The 22773-nt window shown below is 39.3% G+C and overlaps 1 protein-coding gene across 1 annotated transcript in view; it reads left to right on the top strand.

Annotated features, from left to right (window-relative positions):
* LOC137243056 (parkin coregulated gene protein homolog) overlaps nucleotides 1-22773 on the top strand; it is a 50093-nt gene that overhangs the window by 25702 nt on the left and 1618 nt on the right. The window contains exons 3-4 of the mRNA XM_067770228.1: nucleotides 18233-18404; nucleotides 21580-21729. Of these exons, the coding sequence (XP_067626329.1) occupies nucleotides 18233-18404; nucleotides 21580-21729 (322 nt within the window). The remainder of the gene's footprint in view (nucleotides 1-18232; nucleotides 18405-21579; nucleotides 21730-22773) is intronic.

Raw genomic sequence — 22773 nt, 5'->3', positions numbered from 1 at the left:
AACCAGAGAGGAACTGTTGCGTTACACGGAGAGAGCTGTTGGCATTGGTAGAGTGCATTAAACATTTCCACAAATACCTCTACGGCCAGCGATTCCGCGTCAGGACAGATCACGCAGCGTTGAAGGGCTTCTGCGGTTCCGTAATCCGGAAGGACAATTGGCACGGTGGATCGAGCGACTACAAAACTATGACTTTTCCATTGAGCATCGAAAAGGTAGTACCCATGGAAATGCTGATGCAATGTCCCGAAGACCATGTAGTTTGGAATGCAAGCACTGTATAGTGTTATTTTGAAATAGTCTAATAAAGACCATTTTGCATTATTAAATATTGGAGTTATTTATTCAACAGTTTAGTGATTCGAACTTAGCAGAAGGTTGCAAATAAGAGGGTTTGCAGTAAATTCGTTACAATATAATACTCCTATTACATATGTGGTTGTTGTGCATTTATTTAGTAGCAGCTTAGTGATGCTAATATTCGTCACAGTATAATAAATATCAAGTAAGAAGTCACTAGTAAAAAAAATCAAGTGTATAAATACTGTCCATACAGCGATTAAGTTTATGTCGAGAAACTCGTGAGATTTACGAGCTCTTCGAAACACCAGAATCTCGCGAGTAGTCGAGTTCTCGAATTCTCGGGTCTCGAAAATCTCGCTTCTGTTCGAGAAGAAATCGTAAGCTCTATTTTTATTATGTGCTTCAATGATAGTTATAAAAAAAAAAAATAAAAAAATATCTCCCAAATTAACGGTATATCTGAAAATGTTATTTTGGTATAATCAATTCCCCGCTCTCTGAATATCCTGAAAGAAGTTCTGAGAATAAATTACTTGTACAACAAATACAAGACATGGTTGACAATTTTTCAACAATTGTAAAAAAATTAAATGAATTCTGAGATAAACAAATTAAAAACTTCATTTAAATCACATCATGAAATTTAACCAATATTTTAAAATGTATTGTAATTTTTTAAAACTAACAATCAACAATATAATAGTAATAAATTTTAATATATAATAATTTTAATATATATTTTTACACCACGGTTGCCATTTAGGCCAAAAGTGGTTCCTCCCAGCCCTATCTGGTCCATTGGGAAATTTTTTGGTCCGTTTTAGGCAGTAGCCACGATTTTGGTACTTTTCTTTTTTATCCACTGAGATAAAATCTGCCACACTTGTATTAAGTCATATATAATTTTTAATTTACTTCAATAGAATTATTTCCCAAAAAATTGTCCAATCAATAAAACGGAAAACCGGGGGTCGTATCCGTAGTATTTTTGCGCAGAACACCTTTCTGGGGTGGCGACCTTCGGCCGCGCTTATAAAAAATTACCCTGGCTGGTCCACTAATGGAGTGGGATCAAAATTAAGCCGTTCAAAAAGTGACTATCGTGCTGCCAACGGTAAAAGTAGTCAGGCAGTTGACGGATAAGATATCACACTTGTTTTGTACACAACGCTCAAAACCTCGCAATGTTCTGGAAAAACCGAAAACTAATTGACTTCTCCATATGAGCCCGTTGATTTTTTTTTTTTTTTTTGCTTACCAGCCATGTCTGTTCCCCTGTAGAAAGAAACTTGGCAGAAGAAAATTTTCTAGTAATTTCAGCGGTTTTTCGGTTCTGTGGGAAACATTTTCCTTGTCTTTGGTAACCAAGTAAAAATTGCAATTGACATGCATACATACACATTGTCGCAGTTAAAGGTTATACACTACCTACAAGCCAGTTGCCTATGTGAGTGTTGCGGGTAATTGAAATGAAATTGAATATTTCTTTTGCAACACGAATGTTTCCATTTATTATTTATCAGGAAAGGGGACACAATAAAAATTCTTTTTCTTATATTAGTCATAACACAATTGTAAATCTGAAACAGATTTATGAGACTTGCAAAAAGTACCTACAATGGTTGAGGGTCGAAGAATTAGCGTCAGAAACTAGAGCCTGATATTGAAATTTAGTGCAAAGTCTGCCGGTCCACCTTGTCGGTGCCGGAATACCTACTTGGTTGTTGTTGTTGTAGCAATAAGGACACTCCCCGAAGGCCTTGCCAGAGCCTCTGCTGTTAATGAAACAGGATTCGCCACGGGTAGGTGAGGTTGACAATTGGGTGGGAGAAGTTATATATTGCGCTGGCAACCCCTTGAGAGGTTTAGCTACACAACTCCTTGAATCAATGTGGTATTTTAGTCGCCTCTTACGACAGGCATACCTAGCGCGGGTATATTCTAAGCCCCCTAACCCGCTGAGGGACTTTCGCGCTCTCATACTGCCCTTTAAAGACCGAACTAGAGGTTTGCGGCGGTGGCGGCAACTTACTTTGAAAATCTTGTTTTTTTCTATTAAAAAAACGTGTTTTTTTCTATTAAATAAAAATATTATTTAAGAAAGGTTTTGTTCATATTTATGTATTTAAGGAATCGTAGTTTTGGCCATGTCGGACAGATCCGGGGTCTTTGCCTCAAAATCTAGCGGTTCGTTAAAAATTATAGGATTAGCTCCTTGCGGAGGGACAATCCTTCATTCACTTACTCCAGGGAGGCTTCAAACCTAAACCCGGTCTGACTGACTGGTCTGCCGAAAAAAAATATTAATGTTCTATTAGTCATGATTCTCGTGGCACAGTTTTAACGATTAGCATCAATGCTGGCCTAGTGCTGATGCGCCAAAGGGCGCCTCTAGTTACTTCGGCTTTCTTTAACAGCAAAAATTTCAGAAATGCGAACAGTAGCAATTCCGACCACCTGTTGCTACCCCGCCTTCTGACCCTAATGCCAGCACAGAAGTTATAGGACTGCGACTTTGAACTCATACATTCAACGTCGTCATTTTTCTAGAAACTCTAGGTGTCTAGCTGTCCCCTACGTAAGGGTAGTAGAACACCCGGTCATTTGTTCAACTGTCGGGGGAAAGCTTTTGGTGTTCGGGTGTCATATGGAGACATCCGGTGGCAGTTCTGATATCATCATTTTGACAGACCTGCAGCCTTTTCCAGTATGTGTTTTTAAGACCAGGCGACAAAACTGGTGACGCGTAGCTCATGAGCGGCCGGCCAATAGCTTTATACGTGGTTAGCAACGTTTCTTTTCCCCAGGTGCTGCCGGCAAGCGACTTGAGGATTTTGTTGCGGCTTGGTACTTTAGATACAATCGCGGTGGCATGCGCACATCTTTGGATGTGACACCATCGATGTGAACGTCCAATATTTGCGACATATGTTCCTTCCACGTCGTAAACATAGTACATGAGGTGAAGAAACTAGAGAGATCGAGAGATAGCTTTTATTTTAGAAACTAATTCGTCAATTGAAGGGCTAGGTCCTGTTGCCATAATCGTGGAGTCGTCGGCATAGGAGATAATTGTAACTCCTTCTTGTGGGGGAGGGAGTTTAGATATGTAGTAATTAAACAGAAGCGGGGATAAGACGCCACCCTGTGGTACCCCCTTTTTAATTTTCCTAGGTTTTAAGATTTCGTTCCTACATTGAACCGCGCACAGTGGCGCCTCTGCCGTTAAAACATGGCAAAAATCAAAAAAATCATGAAAGCGTTCGCTAAATCTAATACATGTTTCAAATAGAGAATTTTGCAGGGAGAGTCGAGGTAGAGCCTCTCAAAGTTGCCCAATTTTCAACATTGGGAAAAATTTTAAATTTTTTTCTTTTTCGTTGTATTTAAAATGATTTTGTGAGTAAATAAGGCGGCCGGTTGTCGTTTTCTTGTATAGCAATTAAAGATAATTTAATTTGGGATTGAAACAAAAAAAAAATTGTTTTTTTTTGTTAAAAGTTGGCGGATATACCTGTTTTTCGAAATGCCTATTTTTAGGCCCTTTTTAAAACTTTGATGGAAAAAAAAATTTTTAAATATGTGCTCCGCCAAATTAACAGTAGTTATTTGTGAAATATTCAGTTACCTAAATTCATAAAGTCTCCCTGCGTCCAGCTGCAACTTCACTTTTTACATCAAATAAAGTTAAACAATGTTGGGCATAAATACGCGCCTGAGCAGGTATTTATAATTCAGTACGGCCGTAAGGTCGTTTTTGTTATTGGAACTTGTTAACAACATACATTTTTTAGTTACGAATTGTATACCTGAAATTCATTTTAATAATTTGAGTAGGTATATAAAGCTATCCATCGTACAATGCACATTATCATTCGTCCTTTGGAGATTAAGGAACTAAGTATTCTGTTTACTTAAATAAAGTGAATAGTATTTTTAAATATAGTTCACAGTTTAATATTTAGTCAGATATACTCGAAGTCAATTCTAATATGTATCTAGAAAACTCGAAACTATTTGCGGTGTTTAAATCTACAAAGTCAAGACGGGACTTCGTTGAGACTATTATGAGAGAATTAGCGAGTGAAACAAGCATTAAAGAAAAGGAAAGAAAATTGGTTTACAATACATTATGATAGAAAAAAAATGGAAGGACGTCTATCGTAACAATTCGAAATTTCTAAGTAAGCATGAAAAGTGGCTAGCTGACAAAACTTTTTTGGACGAAGAAACGACTAGCACGTCAACCAATCCAACTAGAGGGAGACCAAGAAAACCCATAGAAGAGTGTTCTACCTACGCAAGGAAAAGGAAGCTGTCTGATACCACAAAAGCTATGGCCACGACTCATCTTTCAGAAGCACTGGCTATTAAAAAATAAAAAAGACGAAGAAAACGTGAAGTCTCATATAACAGAATCAGTTGTGGTAGCAAGTCCAGTGTGACTGATGAGGATCAAAAACAGCATTCCCACACCACCAAATGCGCTACCTAGGAAATACACTCCCGAAGAAGCTTTGGCGCTGTTTATAGATCTCGGTTTAACGAAGAAAAAATATATTATATTGCGTAAGTCATTACTGCAACGTAATGCCGATATTTTACCTGGATACAAAAAAATTACTCTAGCCATGAAAGAAGCAGTTCCTCTAAGTCCCAAAATAACCAAAGTATCAGCTGAAATTGAGCTACAAAACCTAATGGATCATACGTCTACATGACTCCTTCAAAGTTTTACTGAAGAAAAGTTGAAATCACTGCCAAAGGAGCTAGCCTTGATAACTAAGTGGGGCTGTGATGGATCACCAGGACAAAGCGCAAATAAACAAAGAATAAATATAGACGATGACCCAGTTACAGATAGTAATATGTTTATGGCTTCTATTATTCCATTACGACTAAAAGATGAAGCTTCAGAATATTGGAAAAATCCACGTACGTCATCAACTATATTGTGCCGCCCGATATTATTTAAATACGAGAAGGAGTTTTCGGAACTCATAAAAGCTACAGTGAGTGATATAAAAAATCAAATTGCCAAATTAGAGCCAACAATAATTGAAATTGAAGAGGGGAATGTTATTACAATAAAGCATGATTTTCTTCTAACAATGGCCGATGGAAAAGTTTTGAACTTAATAACAAATACGACATCTACAATGAAATGTCCAATTTGTAAGAAGAGCCAAAAGGACTTTGAAAATCTTGATGATTCAATAACTGACGAACTAAATTATGAGTATGGAATATCTCCTTTGCATGCTAGGATAAGACGTATGGAATTTGTTTTGAAGCTGGCTTATACACTACCACAACAAGGAGACGTTTTCGACTACAATACAACATGTAAGGAGAAACAAAACAGGAGAAAAAATAATTCAGGATGCATTCTATAAAGAGATTGGCCTTAGAGTTGACTGTCCAAAGTATGGATACGGAAATACAAATGATGGTAACTCCTCAAGAAGATTTTTTGAAAACGATGAAGTGACTGCTCGCATAACAGGAGTTGATAGAGATATTGTGAAAAGATTGGGAGTAATTTTAAATATTTTAAACTGCCATGAACCAGTTAATGGACCCAAATTTGGAGAATATGCATCTTAAACTACAGAGATGCTGCATCAAAAGTATCCTGAGAAGAAACTTACACCAGCGGTACATAAAATTTTGGCACATGGAAAAGATTTAAAAGAGTACCAGTGCTTACCATTAGGAGAATTGTCTGAAGAAGCTCAAGAATCTAAGGACAAGGACTACAAAAGATATAGATGTATGAACACCTGCATAGTATCACGAGTTACACAAAACGAAGACCTTTTCAAAATGTTAGCTATCTCTTCTGATCCAGTCATATCATCTATGAGGTATGTAAGAACACAAATAGATGCGTATAGCTCAGAAATGGTTGCTTTGTTAGATATATGTTCCAGTGACGATGACTATGTTAAGATAAAATAAGTTTCTCATTTCTTATCACAACAATGAAAAACAGATTTACTAATCAATTTTGTTACTTTATTGAAAAATAAGATATCTATGTACAAGTTAATTTTTTATTTCAAATAAAAGAATCAATAAATTAGTAATTTATAAATATATACTTTTCGTTATTGCATTTGTCTAAAGTTTTTCAAATTTATTTTAAAGCTTAGGCATTTCGCCTTCAAACGAGTATTAAATTTTTATAGAAATCAATACGTCTATCGAGTTTGGTACAAATTGGTAAAGCGGTTACTAAGATCAAACTTTTTAGCATAAATGGGCAGTGCCACTCCCCTTTTCCAAAATTCGTTGGCTGTTTAATCTTTAGCTCAAATAAAATTTCATTGAACCACTTTCAATAACTTTTAGTTATTAATAAAATACATATTTGGCTTGTAAATTAAAAAAAAAAAAACGTAAAATTTTACGATGAATTTTGAAGCACCTTGTTATTGTGGCACCAAAAACGGACATTTGAGTTTTATAAGACTATTGCCATTTAAAAGAAACAATACGTCTATCGATTTTGATTACGTGACTACTTATATACGACTTTTTATCATAAGTGGGCAGTGCCACGCTATCTTATCAAAATCATTAGTTTATCTTATTTAATGCTTAAATGTAAGACAAATCTCATTTTGGTTTGCTAAAATGAGCATTTGTGGCCATAAATTAAAACAGGGTATATTTGTTTATCCCGACGCGTTTCGACGTTACCTTACGTCTTCTTCATTGGGGATCTGTTTAATGTTAAGTATATAAAATTAAATACATTAAACTTTATTTTAAGATATCTAACAATAAAGATAAAACTGGCACATCACTTAACACTTATTTAGCTACTTACATTAATATTCACATTAATAATTATTTTTTTCAGGTACTAATATAATTTTGCACAACATTATTAACATAGTTACATTAAACTGACATTTGTTTATTTTTTACATTCTCTTGCATCTCTGTATAATAGCTGAGTAGGCGCTGCTTATGTTGTCAAAATCTTCTTTGAAGTTCATCGCGTTTTGTAGTTGTTGTTGAATGCGAATACTTTCCAGCGTCATTCTCGTTTTCTCTCTCCGTTCAATGTCTAAAATTTTAACATTTGAGAAATCCGCTACGTGTTTGCTCTTTGTAAGGTGTTGTGCTAGACCGGTCAACGTTTTTTTGTTTTCTGCATCTTTCTTATGTTCATTAATTCTTATACCTAGTTGCCGTTTTGTTGTACCGATGTAACATTTGTTACATTTTTCGTTTTCGTTGCCATTGCAAGTTATTTTGTAAACAACATCTGTTTGTTCTTCTTTTGTAATTGGGTCTTTTGTTCTAACAAGGTAACGTCGAAACGCGTCGGGATAAACAAATATACCCTGTTTTAATTTATGGCCACAAATGCTCATTTTAGCAAACCAAATATTTATAAATTGGCCCAAACAACATAATAAAGAATCTCATTTTATTTTTTTATTTTTTACTAAAAACATTTTGTTTTTGCATTTTTCTAAATATTTTCGATTCTGTATGTGTGACATTCTGAGCTTTCACACAATAAAACTTCAAATAATTAGCTTTTATTTGCATTTTAAATTTTTAAAATATCTTCATTGGTTCAAAATTTATGATTTTTGCAAAGAAAAAACTCAAAAGGCGCCACTGTGCGACGCTTGCCGACCCTTCAGATAATAAGGTTGAAAACGGGCGTTAGGGAGTTTATTCCCTCAGCACCAAGGAGTTTTAGCATTGGCATGGCTATTCCGTCTGGGCTTATTGATTTGGAGGGCTTGGCTTTGTGCGCACGACGTCTGGCTTTGTCCACAGAAGAATGCATTATGAATTGTGGGCAAAAGGCGCTCGCGTATTTCTTCGAATCAGATAAAGTTTTGCCGCCGAAGCCTATGGATACTTTATCGTTGTGTTTAGTTGGATTGGACATGGATTTGGCGTTTGACCACAATTTGCCAACACCCGCAAAGTGGTTGCCGTTCATTTGTTCATTTACCAGCCGCATAATATCCAAGTTGAAATTCCTAATATGGGGCTCTCTAGGGTCGAGATGTTTCGCCAGGTCACGTTTGCGGCTTCATCCGGGAAATGCGGTATGATTTCAGGTATTCTACCGACCAGAATGAAGCTTGCAGAAGCTGAAGCGATGACTTATCTGCAATTCTGGTGCGGACATCGCCGTTTATCGTGCACAAAAGTCGTATTGTCTATTTGCTCGGCTAGCTGCCTGCCTCTGCTGTCGAATGGCAAGCTGGAATGCCAGAGGTCATGGTGAGCGTTGAAATCGCCAGGATAAGGCGGTTTTCGCCACAGAGTAGCGTACTGATATGATAATCACTTGGGCAGCAGGTGGAAGGATGAATATAGATGTTAATTATTTCTAGGTCAACATCGCCTGACCGGATGGTTATGCCTTGATTTTCTAAGGTATTATCCCTGCGGCTGATGTTAGTTTGAAATATACTATATTGCACGGTGTGATGGGTGATAGGTAAAGGCAAGGCCACCACCATTACCCCTTGTGCGACCTTTCCTATGAATGTTGTAGCCATTGCAAGTTCGGAGGTTCGATCTGGCAGTTAGCTTTGTTCCTTGAATTGCGGCTATACGGACATTTTTTTATTCATATAGTCAACTATCTCTGCAATATTTCCGGTTAACCCGTTACAATTAAGTTGCAGAATTCTGAAGTGCATCGGGGACAGTCGTCGCTCTGGGAGTCAGAGATGGGTGAAGACGCCTTGAAGGATATAGGCTTTGTCGAGTGTGCTGCTCGATTGCTGCTAGACTACCTAGTGTCGAAGAGTTGGTACTTGTGTTTTAGCAGCATGGTGCAACGAACGTACCGGTGGGGTGGTTGCCGTTTCAAAGCCCAGAGCATCTATGAAGGTGGCATCGGCCAAACCATGAACTGCATTGGAGCGATGTCGCGATCGTAAATATTCTAAATATTCTAAGCTGGCATACGGAACACACGGTGTGGGGGACTAGGAGTTTATTACTCCTTTCGCGAGTGCGTGTGTCGGAAAAGAAAGGGAGGGATGGGGGTAAAAGCTGGTGCTCGGCATTTCTTCTGTCCATGCTACGTAGATTGTAGTGATGAGTTGCAGCGGCCGCGTTAGGTGGAGTCGCCGTTTGGCGCGAGCAACAGCGGACAGTTCATGTGGCCTGCTGGGCAGCGTCGCTGCTAGAAGGTGGCGGAGGTACGCTTGAGAGTAAACCGCGGGACGTCCTTGGACGTGTACAGCAGGAAGCCACAAAGGTTTTGTAGAAATTTGGGGGGCGACGAACGTTGGGTTCCAACCCAGAACAGCCCGAACGGTGCAACCATCTTTTACACGTGACACACTAGCAAAAGTATGACCGTCTGAGATAAATCCTTTTCCGACATTTGCAGCAGAACCACAGCCTGGGCCCGGAGTTAGATTCAATACCCAGTGCATGTGGTACCAACAATTTTTAGAGTTAAGAAAAAATATCATGTGAGTGATTTTAATTTTTGTTTACGTGTATATATGTATGTGCGTCCTTTTTGTACTTCAAATAGTATTAGCTTAGCTAAAATTGTTGTTTTGTGACACCTTATTGTTGTCGATGTAAATAATTTCAAAAATTGTGACCAAAAACTAATGTACTTATTTCTTATGTTTTATTGTTGAAAAAAAATGGACTTCGCCCCTGAAGAAGCTAGGACGGCTAGCGAAACGTAGGGCTGCAACAGTGGAATAATCACCATCTTTTTATTTCCTACTGGAACCCACAATAGGTCAAATAGCATAAAAACAAAATATTAAAATTTATTAAAATTGACCGGAATAACTCAAATAGATTCAATACCTTCCCGGAGCAGGAGGGCAAGGAGCTGCTCCGAGGATGACAATTTGTGGCAGGAACGCAACAAATTAAATGGGGTTGCACTGAAATGACAGCCCTTGGTCTGGAAAAAAATCTCAAGTTGCTCCGGTACCTAGAACCGGCTGCCGTGGGAAGCGTATTAGCAATCGACCCCTGTTATAGGCTTTTACCAAAGATGTGTTAATTTTCTCACTCACTGAATCGATCTATTTTGTTCTCAATATGTGGAAACAATTTAACATCTTTATATCCATTGTGTATCAAAATATATCACGCCAATTTATAAGAAAAATTAAAAAGTAGCACGACCCAAATTGGAAGATAAGGTCCACGCAAATCTCCCCCAAAGGTACATATGCACATATATTGCGCCTTGTATTTATTTTTTGTATGGGATCCCATTTTGGCCCATATCTCCAAAAATGTTTGGGAGTCAAAATAAAATAAGACCTTTATTGCATCAAATTTCAAAATCATCTTATTTAATAGAAAACTATTCCTTAAAGAAATGAAAAACTCTCGGAGCACTTTAAATGTGTGCACCACTAAATTTTAACGCACTTAATACATATGGGACCCTCATTAGGGTAGGCACCTTGTCGTTGGTGTGAGGGCTTAGCCGATCTCCATAACGCCCGACTATGAGGCGCAGCCGTACCGGATCTGTATCCGGCAAAGGACCATCACATCGATAACACTCCCCAAAGCCTTCGGGGAGCAACCTTATCGCTACAGCAACAACAACAACATGAGGCGCAGCTGTTTAGGACTGGCATCTACGCCGTTTCGCCTCATAGGAGGGCGGCGGGATGTCGGTTACCAAGAACTGCCAACCCCCTAATCCAGGGTATTATGCGGACCGTGCCTATTGGACGATTTGCAGCCAGGGGATAAATTCGGCTATATTCGAGATGAGCCTTACCGATACCGGGCCACCTCGGGAAGTATTGATGGCCTTACCACAGTAAGGGGCGCTGCTGTGGCTGACGGTTCTTTCCCCGTGTATAATACTGGACCGCTGAGCCCGCCTTGTAGGGAAGGTGGTCGTACGCCCAAGATGAACGACTCATTACCAAATTGTAATAAGCAGGATGATAAGAGGAGGACTGAGTCGCAAGCCAAGGACGACGAATACGCATTAAGCGATGCGTCGGACTCGGGGAGCGAGAGTAGTGCTGATTCAATTTACTCCGTGTTGGAAAACCACACGAATGTAAATGGAGTAGAAGAGTGAAGAAGGGTACGGAAAAGAGCTCTCTCGCAGTACCGTGCAGCACTAAGAATTGTCCAACGCTTGGGAGCAGTGGTCGACCCAACATAAGTGTAGATCGAGCGCTTGGAATGGGTCCATGAGGCGGTAGAAGTAGGTCGAAGTCAGTTCAAAAGGTTTGCTGGTAGAAACCCTCGGTTCTGCAACCGGCACGAGGAGGAACAAGCGTCGAATGGCAGAATGAAGAGGCAACGTTCGGCGGAAGGCGACAAGCCTGGTTTCAAGAGGCAGAAAGGACCCAGTCCCAGAGCCGCGAAGCAGGGCAGTCGCATATACAAGACGAGTAGGCCCAAAGCTGTAAGACAGATGGGTCCCAATAGCGAGGTAGCAACTACCTCGAAAGCTGCGATTCAGAGGGAAGTTCCAACTACGGAAGTAGGAGATAAGCTAAAGGGAGTTAAAGCTAAGACTCCGGCTTTCTCGGAGGTGCCAAAGGGAGTTAACAATAATTAAATTAATTCCCGAGAAGATGAGTGATGTGGCAAAACAGTCACTGACTGTGGCACTGGTTGATCGTAGCAGTCCTTTCGGACAGATGACTACTGAAAGGTGGAAATCTGTAGAACGGGAACTTATTAGCTTAATGCTTAAGATGATGCGGAAACAACCAAGTAAGCCCCTTCCTACCTTTGATTCGGGGGGATGGTATAATGGTGTGAAGATGATAGCGTGCGACAATATCGCGAGCTTGCGGTGGCTGGAGGAAGTGCTTCCAAACCTCCAAAGGCAAGGTACGAACGCGCGGTTTGAGGTGGTGGATAAAGCGCAAACCCCCACGGTACCAAAAGTTAAGGTATGGATACCATGCCTGATGAAGTCGGAGGATACACTACGACTTCTGCAGAATTAGAATCCGAACTTACCGACACAGGATTGGAAGGTACTTACTGTATCTCGGCCTACGGAGGAAGGTCAGTTCTACATCTTCCAAATAAACAAGCAGGCGGAGGATATATTGTACACGCAGCAGGCAAAATTTATATGCGACTCAGGAAAAGAAGTCCTGAGGATAAAAATCCTAACACGCTGGAAGTGGGTGAAGTCGAAAAGGACCTCAAAAGCCTAAGGAAAGAAAGACAGGTGGAGGTAGCCGACGTCACCACGAAGGTGTTAGAAGAGGACCAACAGCCAGATGGTGCTGTGAGTCGCACAGAGGAACACCCGGCACAACAGTTACAAGGGGTTGAAGGGGGCCTCGAAAGGGCAAGGGGAGGACGACGACGTCACGACGAAGGGGACAAACAGCCCAATGGTGCTTCGAGTCCTACAGATAAACCTCCAACACAGTAAAGTGGCGTCGAGCGAACTCCTCCTAACCCTTGAGGTGGGTTCGTTTGACGTGGCGCTGATCCAGGAGCCGTGGTTTTCATCGGGAGGAAAGGTTTCTGGACTTAGCGCGCGCGGATTTGGCGTTTACTATGCGCAAACGGAGGGATGGGTGCGAGCTGTAGTAATGGTAAGGAAACAGCTGCATTCTTATATGCTACCTATTTACACTACTGAGGACCTCGTAGTGGTGGCCGTTGAGCAAAGGAATAAGCAGGCACTTATCCTGGCATCCTGCTACATGGCCCATGCTGCGGAGGTTCCACCGATAGAGTGCAATATGCTGGAACAGGACGAAGGGCGCAAAGGGTGGTTGGGTATAGGCGCGGATGCAAATGCGCACCACAATGCGTCGGGAGGATCAAATACGAACGAGAGAGGCGAATCTCTATTTTGTTACATCCTGCAAACCAATTTGCAGATAGCCAACAGCGGAAATGTCCCTACATACATTGGTCCAACATCCAGCAATGTTTTGGATATTACACTGTGCTCCGAACGTGATATATCAAGGTATGATTGGATGGTTCTTGATAGACCATCCTTCTCCGACCTTGCGTATATCAGCTTAAGCATCCCCCTAAGAGGGTAGAGAAGGGAGGAACCTTTAGAAACCCTAGGTCAACAAACTGGACTAAATTCCAGAAACAGGTAGAAACGAAACTGGGACAACCCAAAGAGGCTGCCAATGTGGAAGAACGGGAGGAGTCGAATGAATTCCTAACTAGGACGCTTATGACTGCGTATAACAAAGCTTGCCCTCTAAGAAGATTCAGAGGAAAAGTAAAGCCGCCATGGTGGAGCAATGAGCTGAGTCTTCTAAGAAGACAGGTAAACGAAATGTTTAAACGAGTACAGGGATCTACTGAGGATCTGCAAACTTGAAATTTCCAGGGCGAAAAGAATCTCAAAGAAAAGGACATAGAGTGCTCCAGCGAAACAGCACGGTTGAGAAAAGTCCTAGCAAAGGGAAATATAGTCCAGAGACTAATAAAGAAAGAGAACGGGGAACGGTCACGTAATAGTGAGGAATCCCTTGAGTTGCTTCTGGATACACATTTCCCATCGGGAGATGGTTTATAAGAGACAGCAGATAGCACTCACACTTCGATCACGGAGCGGGGAGTGCCGGGCTTGGTGACCGATACCAAGATCGAGTGGGCAGTGAAGACGTTTTCTAAGTTTAAATCGCCGGGCCCAGATGGTATATTCCCGGCCATGCTACAAGTCTCAAGTAGGGCGGTCGTGGAATGGCTTAAAATAATATTCGATGGGTGCATAAGACTGAATCATGTACCGCACTCTTGGAGAACTGCTCGTGTAGCTTTCCTACCAAAAGCGGGAAAGATCGGTCACGTGTATGCCAGAGATTATAGACCCAGTAGCTCATTTCTGCTCAAAACCTTTGAGAGGCTTATATATATGTATATAAAGTCCAACGTGGATGAAAAGCTGCTCTCCACAACACAACATGCGTACGCCAAAGGCAAGTCGGTAGACACCGCATTGCATAGGGTGGTAATAAGCGTAAAGAAAGCCCTGTAATATAAGGAATATGCTCTAAGAGTCTTCTTAGACATTGCCGGGGCTTTCAATAATGTCTCTAAATGGGCGTTTATGGATGGTCTTAATTACATTAAAGTACATCCTGCCTTAATCAGATGGATCGGCTGCATGTTAAATTGCAGAAAGATTACATCACAATAGGGATTGTACGAGGCCACGAAATCAGTGGACAGGGGAACGCCGCAGGGAGGGGTGCTATCACCTCTGCTGTGGACGCTGGTCATCAACCAACTGCTCAGACGATTTGATGAGGGACCCGTAAAACTTACGGCTTACACGGACGACGTCGCAATTGTCATAAGTGGAAAGTGCCTTCCAACGATTAGCTCTTTGATGGATCGGGCGCGGATAGGACGGATATGGTCTTGTTTACAAAGAGGTACAAGGTCCCAAATTGGATCAGGGCTGAGTTAGGAGGGGTGACCCTACAGGAGAAAACTTGCACAAAGTATCTAGGAATCATCGTAGACAGTAATCTGTAATGGAAGCTCAACGTGGAGGAAAGGGTCAAGAAGGCTTCAACGGAACTTTATGCATGTAAAAGAATGCTGGGGTGTACGTGGGGCTTATCACCCTCTCTTTCTCATTGGGTTTTTACAGCGATTGTAAGCCTTATTCTATACTATGGAGTTCTTGTTTGGTGGAAAGCCTACAAAAAGCAACCTACCTCAAAAAATTAGAGGGGGTATGCAGACTATCAATGCTTAGCATTACGGGAGACCTGAAAACAACCCCGACAGCTGCACTGTATGCCATTCTGCACATTCCACCTGTAGACTTGGTAGCAAAAAAAAAAGCGTTAACAACTGCAACCAGGCTCGGTGCCTCGGGGCAGCTTGAGCGCCGACCATACGGCCATAGTAGTATAGCTTCATCAATCACAAGACGAACAGACTACCTGATTCCCTATCTACGCTTCGAGGGCGATCTTAAGGCCACAATAGAGGTGGACGGTTGGCGCAAGGGTGCTCAAATGGCGGATGAGGCGATACATGTGTACACAGATGGTTACAAAGTAGTGGAAGGAGTGGGGTCTGCGGTATACTGTGATGATCCGGAAATAAATAGATCCTACAGGCTGCCGGATTACTGTAGCGGAAATAGTAGCCGTAACCAAAGCAGTAGAAACCCTGGAAGAAAATAGCCCAAGCTGCAATCGTGTTAGCTTTTATATTGACAGTCAAGCGGCAATTAAGGCAATAATCTCGCATACCACAGCATCTAAATGCGTGTTAAGCCCCCATTACTGATACTTAGCATAGACTTGACTTGACTTGGCGTAAACTTGGCAACTTAGCCACGATTATACTCCACTTGGCGCATACAATCTGGCATCATAATCAGCGTTGAAATTTATTTTTAAATAAATGTCAATTTGTATGACAAAATGTCAAAATGAAATGGAAACATACAAATGGCATCTCAAAATGTAAACGTCACTTAGAACTTACATAGAAAATCAAAATTCAACAGACTTCAAAGTCAAGTTAAGTGTTTCTAAGTTTTGAGTAATCAGTAACATGCAATGTTCATTTAACAGAACTGAAGTAACAGTTCTCAAGCCAAGTCAAGTCTATGCTAAGTAGCAGTAATGGGCCCTTTAGAGTGTATGCAGTCCCTGGAGAGAATCAAGACAGGGAGAAGCATACATCTATATTCCCAGGGCATATGGGAATAGATAGGAATGAAAGCGGATGAATAAAAAGGGCGCATCCCTTGAAGCATGCTCCGTAGACGTCCCAATTATACTTGGCGAAATTAAGCGAAGGCGAGAGGTGCACATGATCGACCAAGCAGGAAAGGCGTGGGTTCAAGCGCGGGGCTGTAAAGTGTCGAAGATTATGTGCAGATCTTAAAACCTTAGACTAACAAAGTTTCTTCTATCATTAAAAAGAGAGGACTGTAGACTCTTGACGGGTATTGTGACTGGGCACTGCCTTCTGGCGTCACATGCCTTTAAATTAGGCTTGGTCAGTGATAGCAGATGTAGGAGGGATGGAGGAGGAAACGATCGAGCACGTTCTGTACTCTTGCCCTGCGCTTGCCAGGCTAAGACTCCAGCTATTAGGAGTGATACAGCTGTCAGCAACAAGTGACTTAAATTCTAGGAAGCTTCTAGTTAGAGTTGTGCTTTTTCGTTCATTTCAGAGATTCGATTCTTTCGTTCTTTTTCTGATGAACGAAAAAGTTGTTCTTTTTGTTCTCTGTTCTTTTTTTTTCAAGCAAATTTGTTCACTACTGCTCGCATCCGGCGAAAAAAGCCAGCAAGTATAGATGAGGGTGTGTATGCAGCAATGCTTTGTGTAGGTATATTTAAATGTGTTATGAATAAAGAAGTTAATATATATATGTATGTATAATTAACTTCAAAAAAGTTGCAAATTTCGGAAGATCCAGAAAATTGAAAGAGTACAGACACAAATTGTTAATATGAACTTTTCAAGTTTAATAAATGTAATAATTAGTTTCTTACAAAACAAATTTTTCATAAATAGTCCATACATATATTGTTGAAGCAGTGCCACACACAAAGATGACCACACATATTTTTAGTGTAAGTGGCATCATCGACATTCGTGCTCACTGTGAATTTCTGCGTATGTATGTATGAATTTACAATGTTCGCGAGCAAGAAGAGAGAAAGAATAACATTAGATAAAACGAACTAAAAGAACAAATAGAACCGAAATCGAAGATCTAGTTCACTTGTTCAGTTGAGAGACCCGGTCAATTGAACAAGTTCAGAACGAAACGACCCAACTCTACTTCTAGTATTTGCCAAGAGGACGCAGTTATTTTATAACATAGGTCCTGGTTTTTGATAGAGTTTTTCAGTTTGGTCGTTAAAACAAACTTCTGGTAACACTACGGACTTATTCAGTCTATGTGAGGTCCTCATGGACCAGCCAGTTAAACCTAACCTAATACATATGGGGCCAGAGCCGCTATTATTGATAATTCCCTTTCAGAAGATGTTTCAACTCATTTTCGGTACTAACAGGCAAACAAGTGCGAACCGGACCATCGATATGTTAAAATGAATTGGACTTTATTTTCAATGTATTGTATATTCGATAAACATTTTTGAGAATTGTAGAGATTTTGGTGCATAGTCATAATTAAAATAAAATTGGTTCTAAATTCCCTAAGAGCTATATCTCAAAAAAGCAGCAACTAAATGTAAAACCTATTTTCTTTTGAATATGACTATGCGCCTTTGTGTTTAACAAAAGTGTACTGAAAAATACTGATTTTAGTGCCGAAAATGGCGAAAGACCTGAATTTAAGTGGAAAGAATCTGGCAGCCCTAGGTCTGACAGGAATATATGGGGCATTGTGGATAAGTACAAGTGTGTTGACTTATATTTCCAGAATTCTGAGGGGCACTCGGGATAATCTGGACTGCCATTTTTGTTTCGGTTGAGCATAGAACACTATGATATAGGGCACACAGTTTTACAGTTAATTTATCTTATCACTATATTCGTGTTCTTTCGTCCACAAACTATTTGTTTGCTTTTAAAAAGCAGGTCGTTCAAAGAAAATATAAAAATTTTCTTCGAAAAAAATTTACTTATTACATTCGCCTAAAATCCTTAAACACTTTGTTATATAAAAATGCGAGTGACCATTCACCCATTTCGCTAATTTTTTCCAGACTAGTTCCTTTTAAAAATGTTAATCAATTTACCAAGTTATGTGATGGCAACTTAAACCGGCTTTGACCAATAGTATTTGAAAAATTGATTGTCAGAAGTGGGCGGCGTCCTTTTTCAAAGCCTCCAAAAATTTAAATTAGGGATAGGCAATTTTTTGTTTTGAAATATTCATTCTACCATTTATTGTTTGCGGCTCTTAATTGCTTGTATGTATAAATTTGTAAATAAACTAAACACGTTTCCTTTATTATATTTTTTGTAGGTGGATATTGACAGACTTGACTATAGTTTCTACTTACCGCTCTTTTTTGATGGTCTCTCAGAGACTCAACACCCCTACAAGACGTACGCACGGCAAGGAGTTATGGATTTATTAGTTGCTGGTGGCGATAAAATACATCCCGTTGTGCCACAATTAATATTACCGCTCAAAAGTAAGTGTGACATTTTGTGTGCGCTAACGGTATGTAGAGTTTGTGCGTCTATATTGTAACAATGAGCACTTGAAATGCACATAGTCGAAAAATTTGGTTCTTTAAAAACCGACAGTACCGGGTCTTACAAGCTGCCAAAATACTGACTAATTAATTTGTCGACAACGCGGTAAAAGCTGCCAACTCCATCCTACAAAATTTTACCAGAGACCCAATTTAATTATTATTTCAAATTTTTTAATTGAAAACGTTGCCCGAATTCAAAAATTTATCAAAAATTTCTTTGCAATAATTAGATTTTTTTTTGGTTCATAATAGTATTGCTAGATATGTAAAGATGTTATGGGCATCAATATTTTGCAAGATTCAAGCATACTGACCTGTTTCTTGCTTTTAAGCAAATTTTTATCTGCAAGTAGTGCTTAATTTCCTAGGCTAGTGTTATTTGCCAACCGAAATATTATCATTTTTAATCGGTCAGCCGCCAAATGATGCTCATGCGAAATATTGGTTTTTGAGTTTTTGATGCCCAGTCGGTATTTGGGCGTTGTAGAGTCCGTAAAAGCAGTATCTGGAGTTATGCCCGATATCGATCATGTTATCATTGATTGATCATTGAGCCATAGATTTGGCTCCGGCCTTTTGATCAGGATATAACCAAGTAGCTTTGTGGTGTTTCTCGATATGCTACCTGATAATACCCACAGATCGAGGCGCGAGGAAGGCAATTAACCTCCTCAAATTGGGAAGAATTAAATAGTTTAGGCTGAGTTTTCCGACTGTAGCACCAAATAACTTGCCCACCCTTAGGGCGATTCGTCAGACTATGTTGTGTAGTGATGAAATTTGAAAGGAGAATCGCGCTACGAAAAATTGGTTTATAACCACGCCCATTAACTGTATAATAATACGGCATAAATCCGATAACTAAATCTTTTTCGTTTAGAGCATAACTTGTAAAAACTGGCTCGAGGTGAGGTGTATTAAAAAACGCAAAGTTTTTGGTTTTTGCCGATATATTTCCACCTCCTACGGAGATCGTCTAGCCTCCCTTCTTATGTTGTCAGTGACTTGTAGAGCTTGATTTTTGAATGCGGAGAAGGAACTTTACTTTCCAATTGCCTTCTTATTCCAGTTCCCAGATAAAGTTCTTTAACATTTCGAAATTATGGCAGGCAACATTAAAGTGGTTGTTAAGATGAGATTTCAATGACTCTTTGCATAATGACTTTACATAACATAAGCTTTATCTCAAATAGCCTAGCTTTTTGCAAAGGTTGAACCCAACCATAAATGAACTCATTCGGCCACATTATCATCATATTCAAAGGCTTTGAGAGCATCTACCCTATTTGTCAAAATAACTTTTGATAGCGCGAAGACGAGCTTTTTATAAACCGGTTTGCCTTAAATTATGCATTAGAGTTCGAAGGCTTTGCTGGATACGTGACCTTGGTACACTCCGATGGAAGCCTCCACTGCATTGGGATAAACAGACGGACAAAGTCGTCTCTACCAGCATAGTAGACTAAAAGCTATAAAGCAAAAAAATAAAAAAATAAAATCTACTCTAAATTCTATTAAAATTACAACTTTTAATGCCAACAAAAAAGCATATTTATTGATCATAATAATTATCAAGCAAGGTAAAAAATAAACGTTGACAAATAACAAAACACAATTTTTCAATTTTCATTCAAAAATTATTATGAAGCAACGTTTATAGGAAAAAACGTATAAGTTATATTTATAATGACCCTGAATTTTACACGAGAAAACTAAATTGAATAAAAACGTTGAAATTTCAAAATGTATTAAAAAAGAATAGGGAGCTAGCAACTTTTCATAATTTTGTTGGCGATAGCAAGTTTTAATTTTAGTAATTTTAAATATTTGGTTTTAATGGACTTTACACAAGCACTGGGGAAACAATTCCAAAAAGATGCGAAAATGGTAAAAAAATTATTTAATATGAATCATACACGTCAATCTGTCTGTCCGTCTGAAGGTGCAAATGGACATGTTGATAGGGAGTAACTTGTATTAAAATATAAATATTGTATTGAATTTCGGCGCACTAAGGGCCCTTTTATCAGAGCAGTAAAACGTAAGTACAAGTACTTATCTGTACCTAAGTACTGTTACTTGGGAAGTACAAGTATTACCACTATACTTAGTACCTACTTGTACAAGTGTTTTTTTCTTTCTGTGACAATTTTTGAAGATAATCGATTATCTTTTGTAAAAAAAAAGAAATAATGCAGTTGCATTTTATAGTTCGTTTGTTGCAGAATTGGTCTATTGGTAGATAATTGTGAAATAATTTGTGAAATTATGATTTGATTAGTGCCCATTACAATGTACGGAAAAATCAATTTTTTTTTCTGGGTATACATATGTCTGAAAGCAATTGTTCCTAACTTCTAAAGGGGAGGCACAAACGCACGGTTGAAGGCGGTGGATGGGGGTCTGATCCCCATGGACCCATAAGCCAAGCTAAGGATACCATACGTAATGATGACGGAAGATGAAAACAAGCCGTCTCGGCATAAAATATTTACCGCCTTATTTGGTATGCAGATCTCGTTTCATTATATACGATTTCAGTAAAAACGGGTGGTCAACACGCCTTTTCAAGTGGTCCGCTCTTTAAGGAAAATATTTTTCTTGCTTTCTTTGAAATTTTCCCACAATTCGTATGGAAAAATTTGGTTTTACATATAATTATTAGCTTCATTCGCAAAGGCCCTAGCAAACAGGCTTTTCGAAATTGCGGTTTTGACATGATTTTTGGACGATATATAGAATAACACCCTTAGTAAAAATTTAAAAGTGTTGGAACCAATAGCCATATAAGCATGTAAAAAATATTAAACTTGGCGCGATTTACCTTCGAGGAGATTTAGGCCGAGCTTCTCTTCTAATTTGTTTCGTGCACCCATTTAATTTTTCCTACAAATGGGCGGGACCGGACTTATGTGATTGTACATAATTATGCATTGTACATAATTTTCATTGTGCCTCAAATACCTTTTTAAAAATGCTTACCAGCTCTTAGACTATTAGATATATTCGCAATCGGACAGCATTACAAAATACTCTCTAGCAAATATCATTCGATGTGAAATTAATATATACATAATCACTGTCCTTTATATATTTAATCCCATTCCAGATGCACTTAGTACACGTAATTTAGAGGTTATGTGCACCACTTTAAAAATAATACAACAACTTGTTATGGCATCCGATATGGTGGGACCGGCCGTGGTACCTTTTTACCGTCAACTGCTGCCAATTTTTAATGCATATAAAGTGAAAAATGGTAAGTAAGCTTCTCAAAGGAAGGTAGTCTTCACGAGACATACATATATACCCATATTTTTTTATGTAATGTTATAGTTCCGCTTCCCCGTCTAAATACTTTTGAAACGGAGACTCGCTTACATTGTAGCCAATTTTGGCTGTATTTGAAGGGAATATCAGTTCCTTAAAATCCGACAGAGCGTGGATTCCCAAGTAGTTTGGTGCAGAAGGATCTTTTTGAATGTTACATCGATGAATAAATAACTATACAATTTCCAGCTCCCTTAAGGGCACTATTACAGCTTTTGATAAAAAAACTATACTTGACTTAAGAGCATAATCATAGTCGGGCACAGTGAAAAAATGTTTCACAACCACTGCAAATTTCAGTGGAAATGGATATACAAATTTAGTGCACTGTGCCCAACCATGAGTATAATTGCTCGGAGAAGTTTACCAAACCCACAAATAGCATTTATATACTATGAATGCGATATACATACCTCCCAGGAGATTAAGTGTGGAGCTTCTCTGCCGCCGCCGTGGTGTGGTGGTAGCGTTCTCAACAGGCCAAAATTTTTCACTTCGTTTTTTAATTACCTTACTTTGCAGTTCAAATCGAAAACACATTTAGTAAGTCTAGAGTTCGCCCAGTGGTTGAAATTCGACCCCTACAAATGTCGCTATATCTAACGCTTTCCGTTCTTTACTTTTCCTTGCCTTTCCTTCTTTGATTCACCTCTCCTTTTCTATCTTTTCCTTTTTAGTCTGTACAATTTTATTTTATTTTATATTTCAATTTATTATGTTGTATTGTATTATATTACATTATTTTATATTATGTTATATTATATTATATTATATTATATTATATTATATTATATTATATTATATTATATTATATTATATTATTGGCGGCCACCGTGGTGTGATGGTAGCGTGCTCCGCCTATCACACCGTATGCCCTGGGTTCAACTCCCGGGCAAAGCAACATCAAAATTTTAGAAACAAGATTTTTCAATTAGAAGAAAATTTTTCTAAGCGGGGTCGCCCCTCGGCAGTG

Source organism: Eurosta solidaginis, chromosome 3 (assembly GCF_040869045.1).
Source record: "Eurosta solidaginis isolate ZX-2024a chromosome 3, ASM4086904v1, whole genome shotgun sequence".
In the NCBI taxonomy this organism is placed as follows: Eukaryota; Metazoa; Arthropoda; class Insecta; order Diptera; family Tephritidae; genus Eurosta; species Eurosta solidaginis.
The sequence above is the reverse complement of the archived record's forward strand: the minus strand, read 5'-3'. Positions and strand labels throughout refer to the sequence as shown.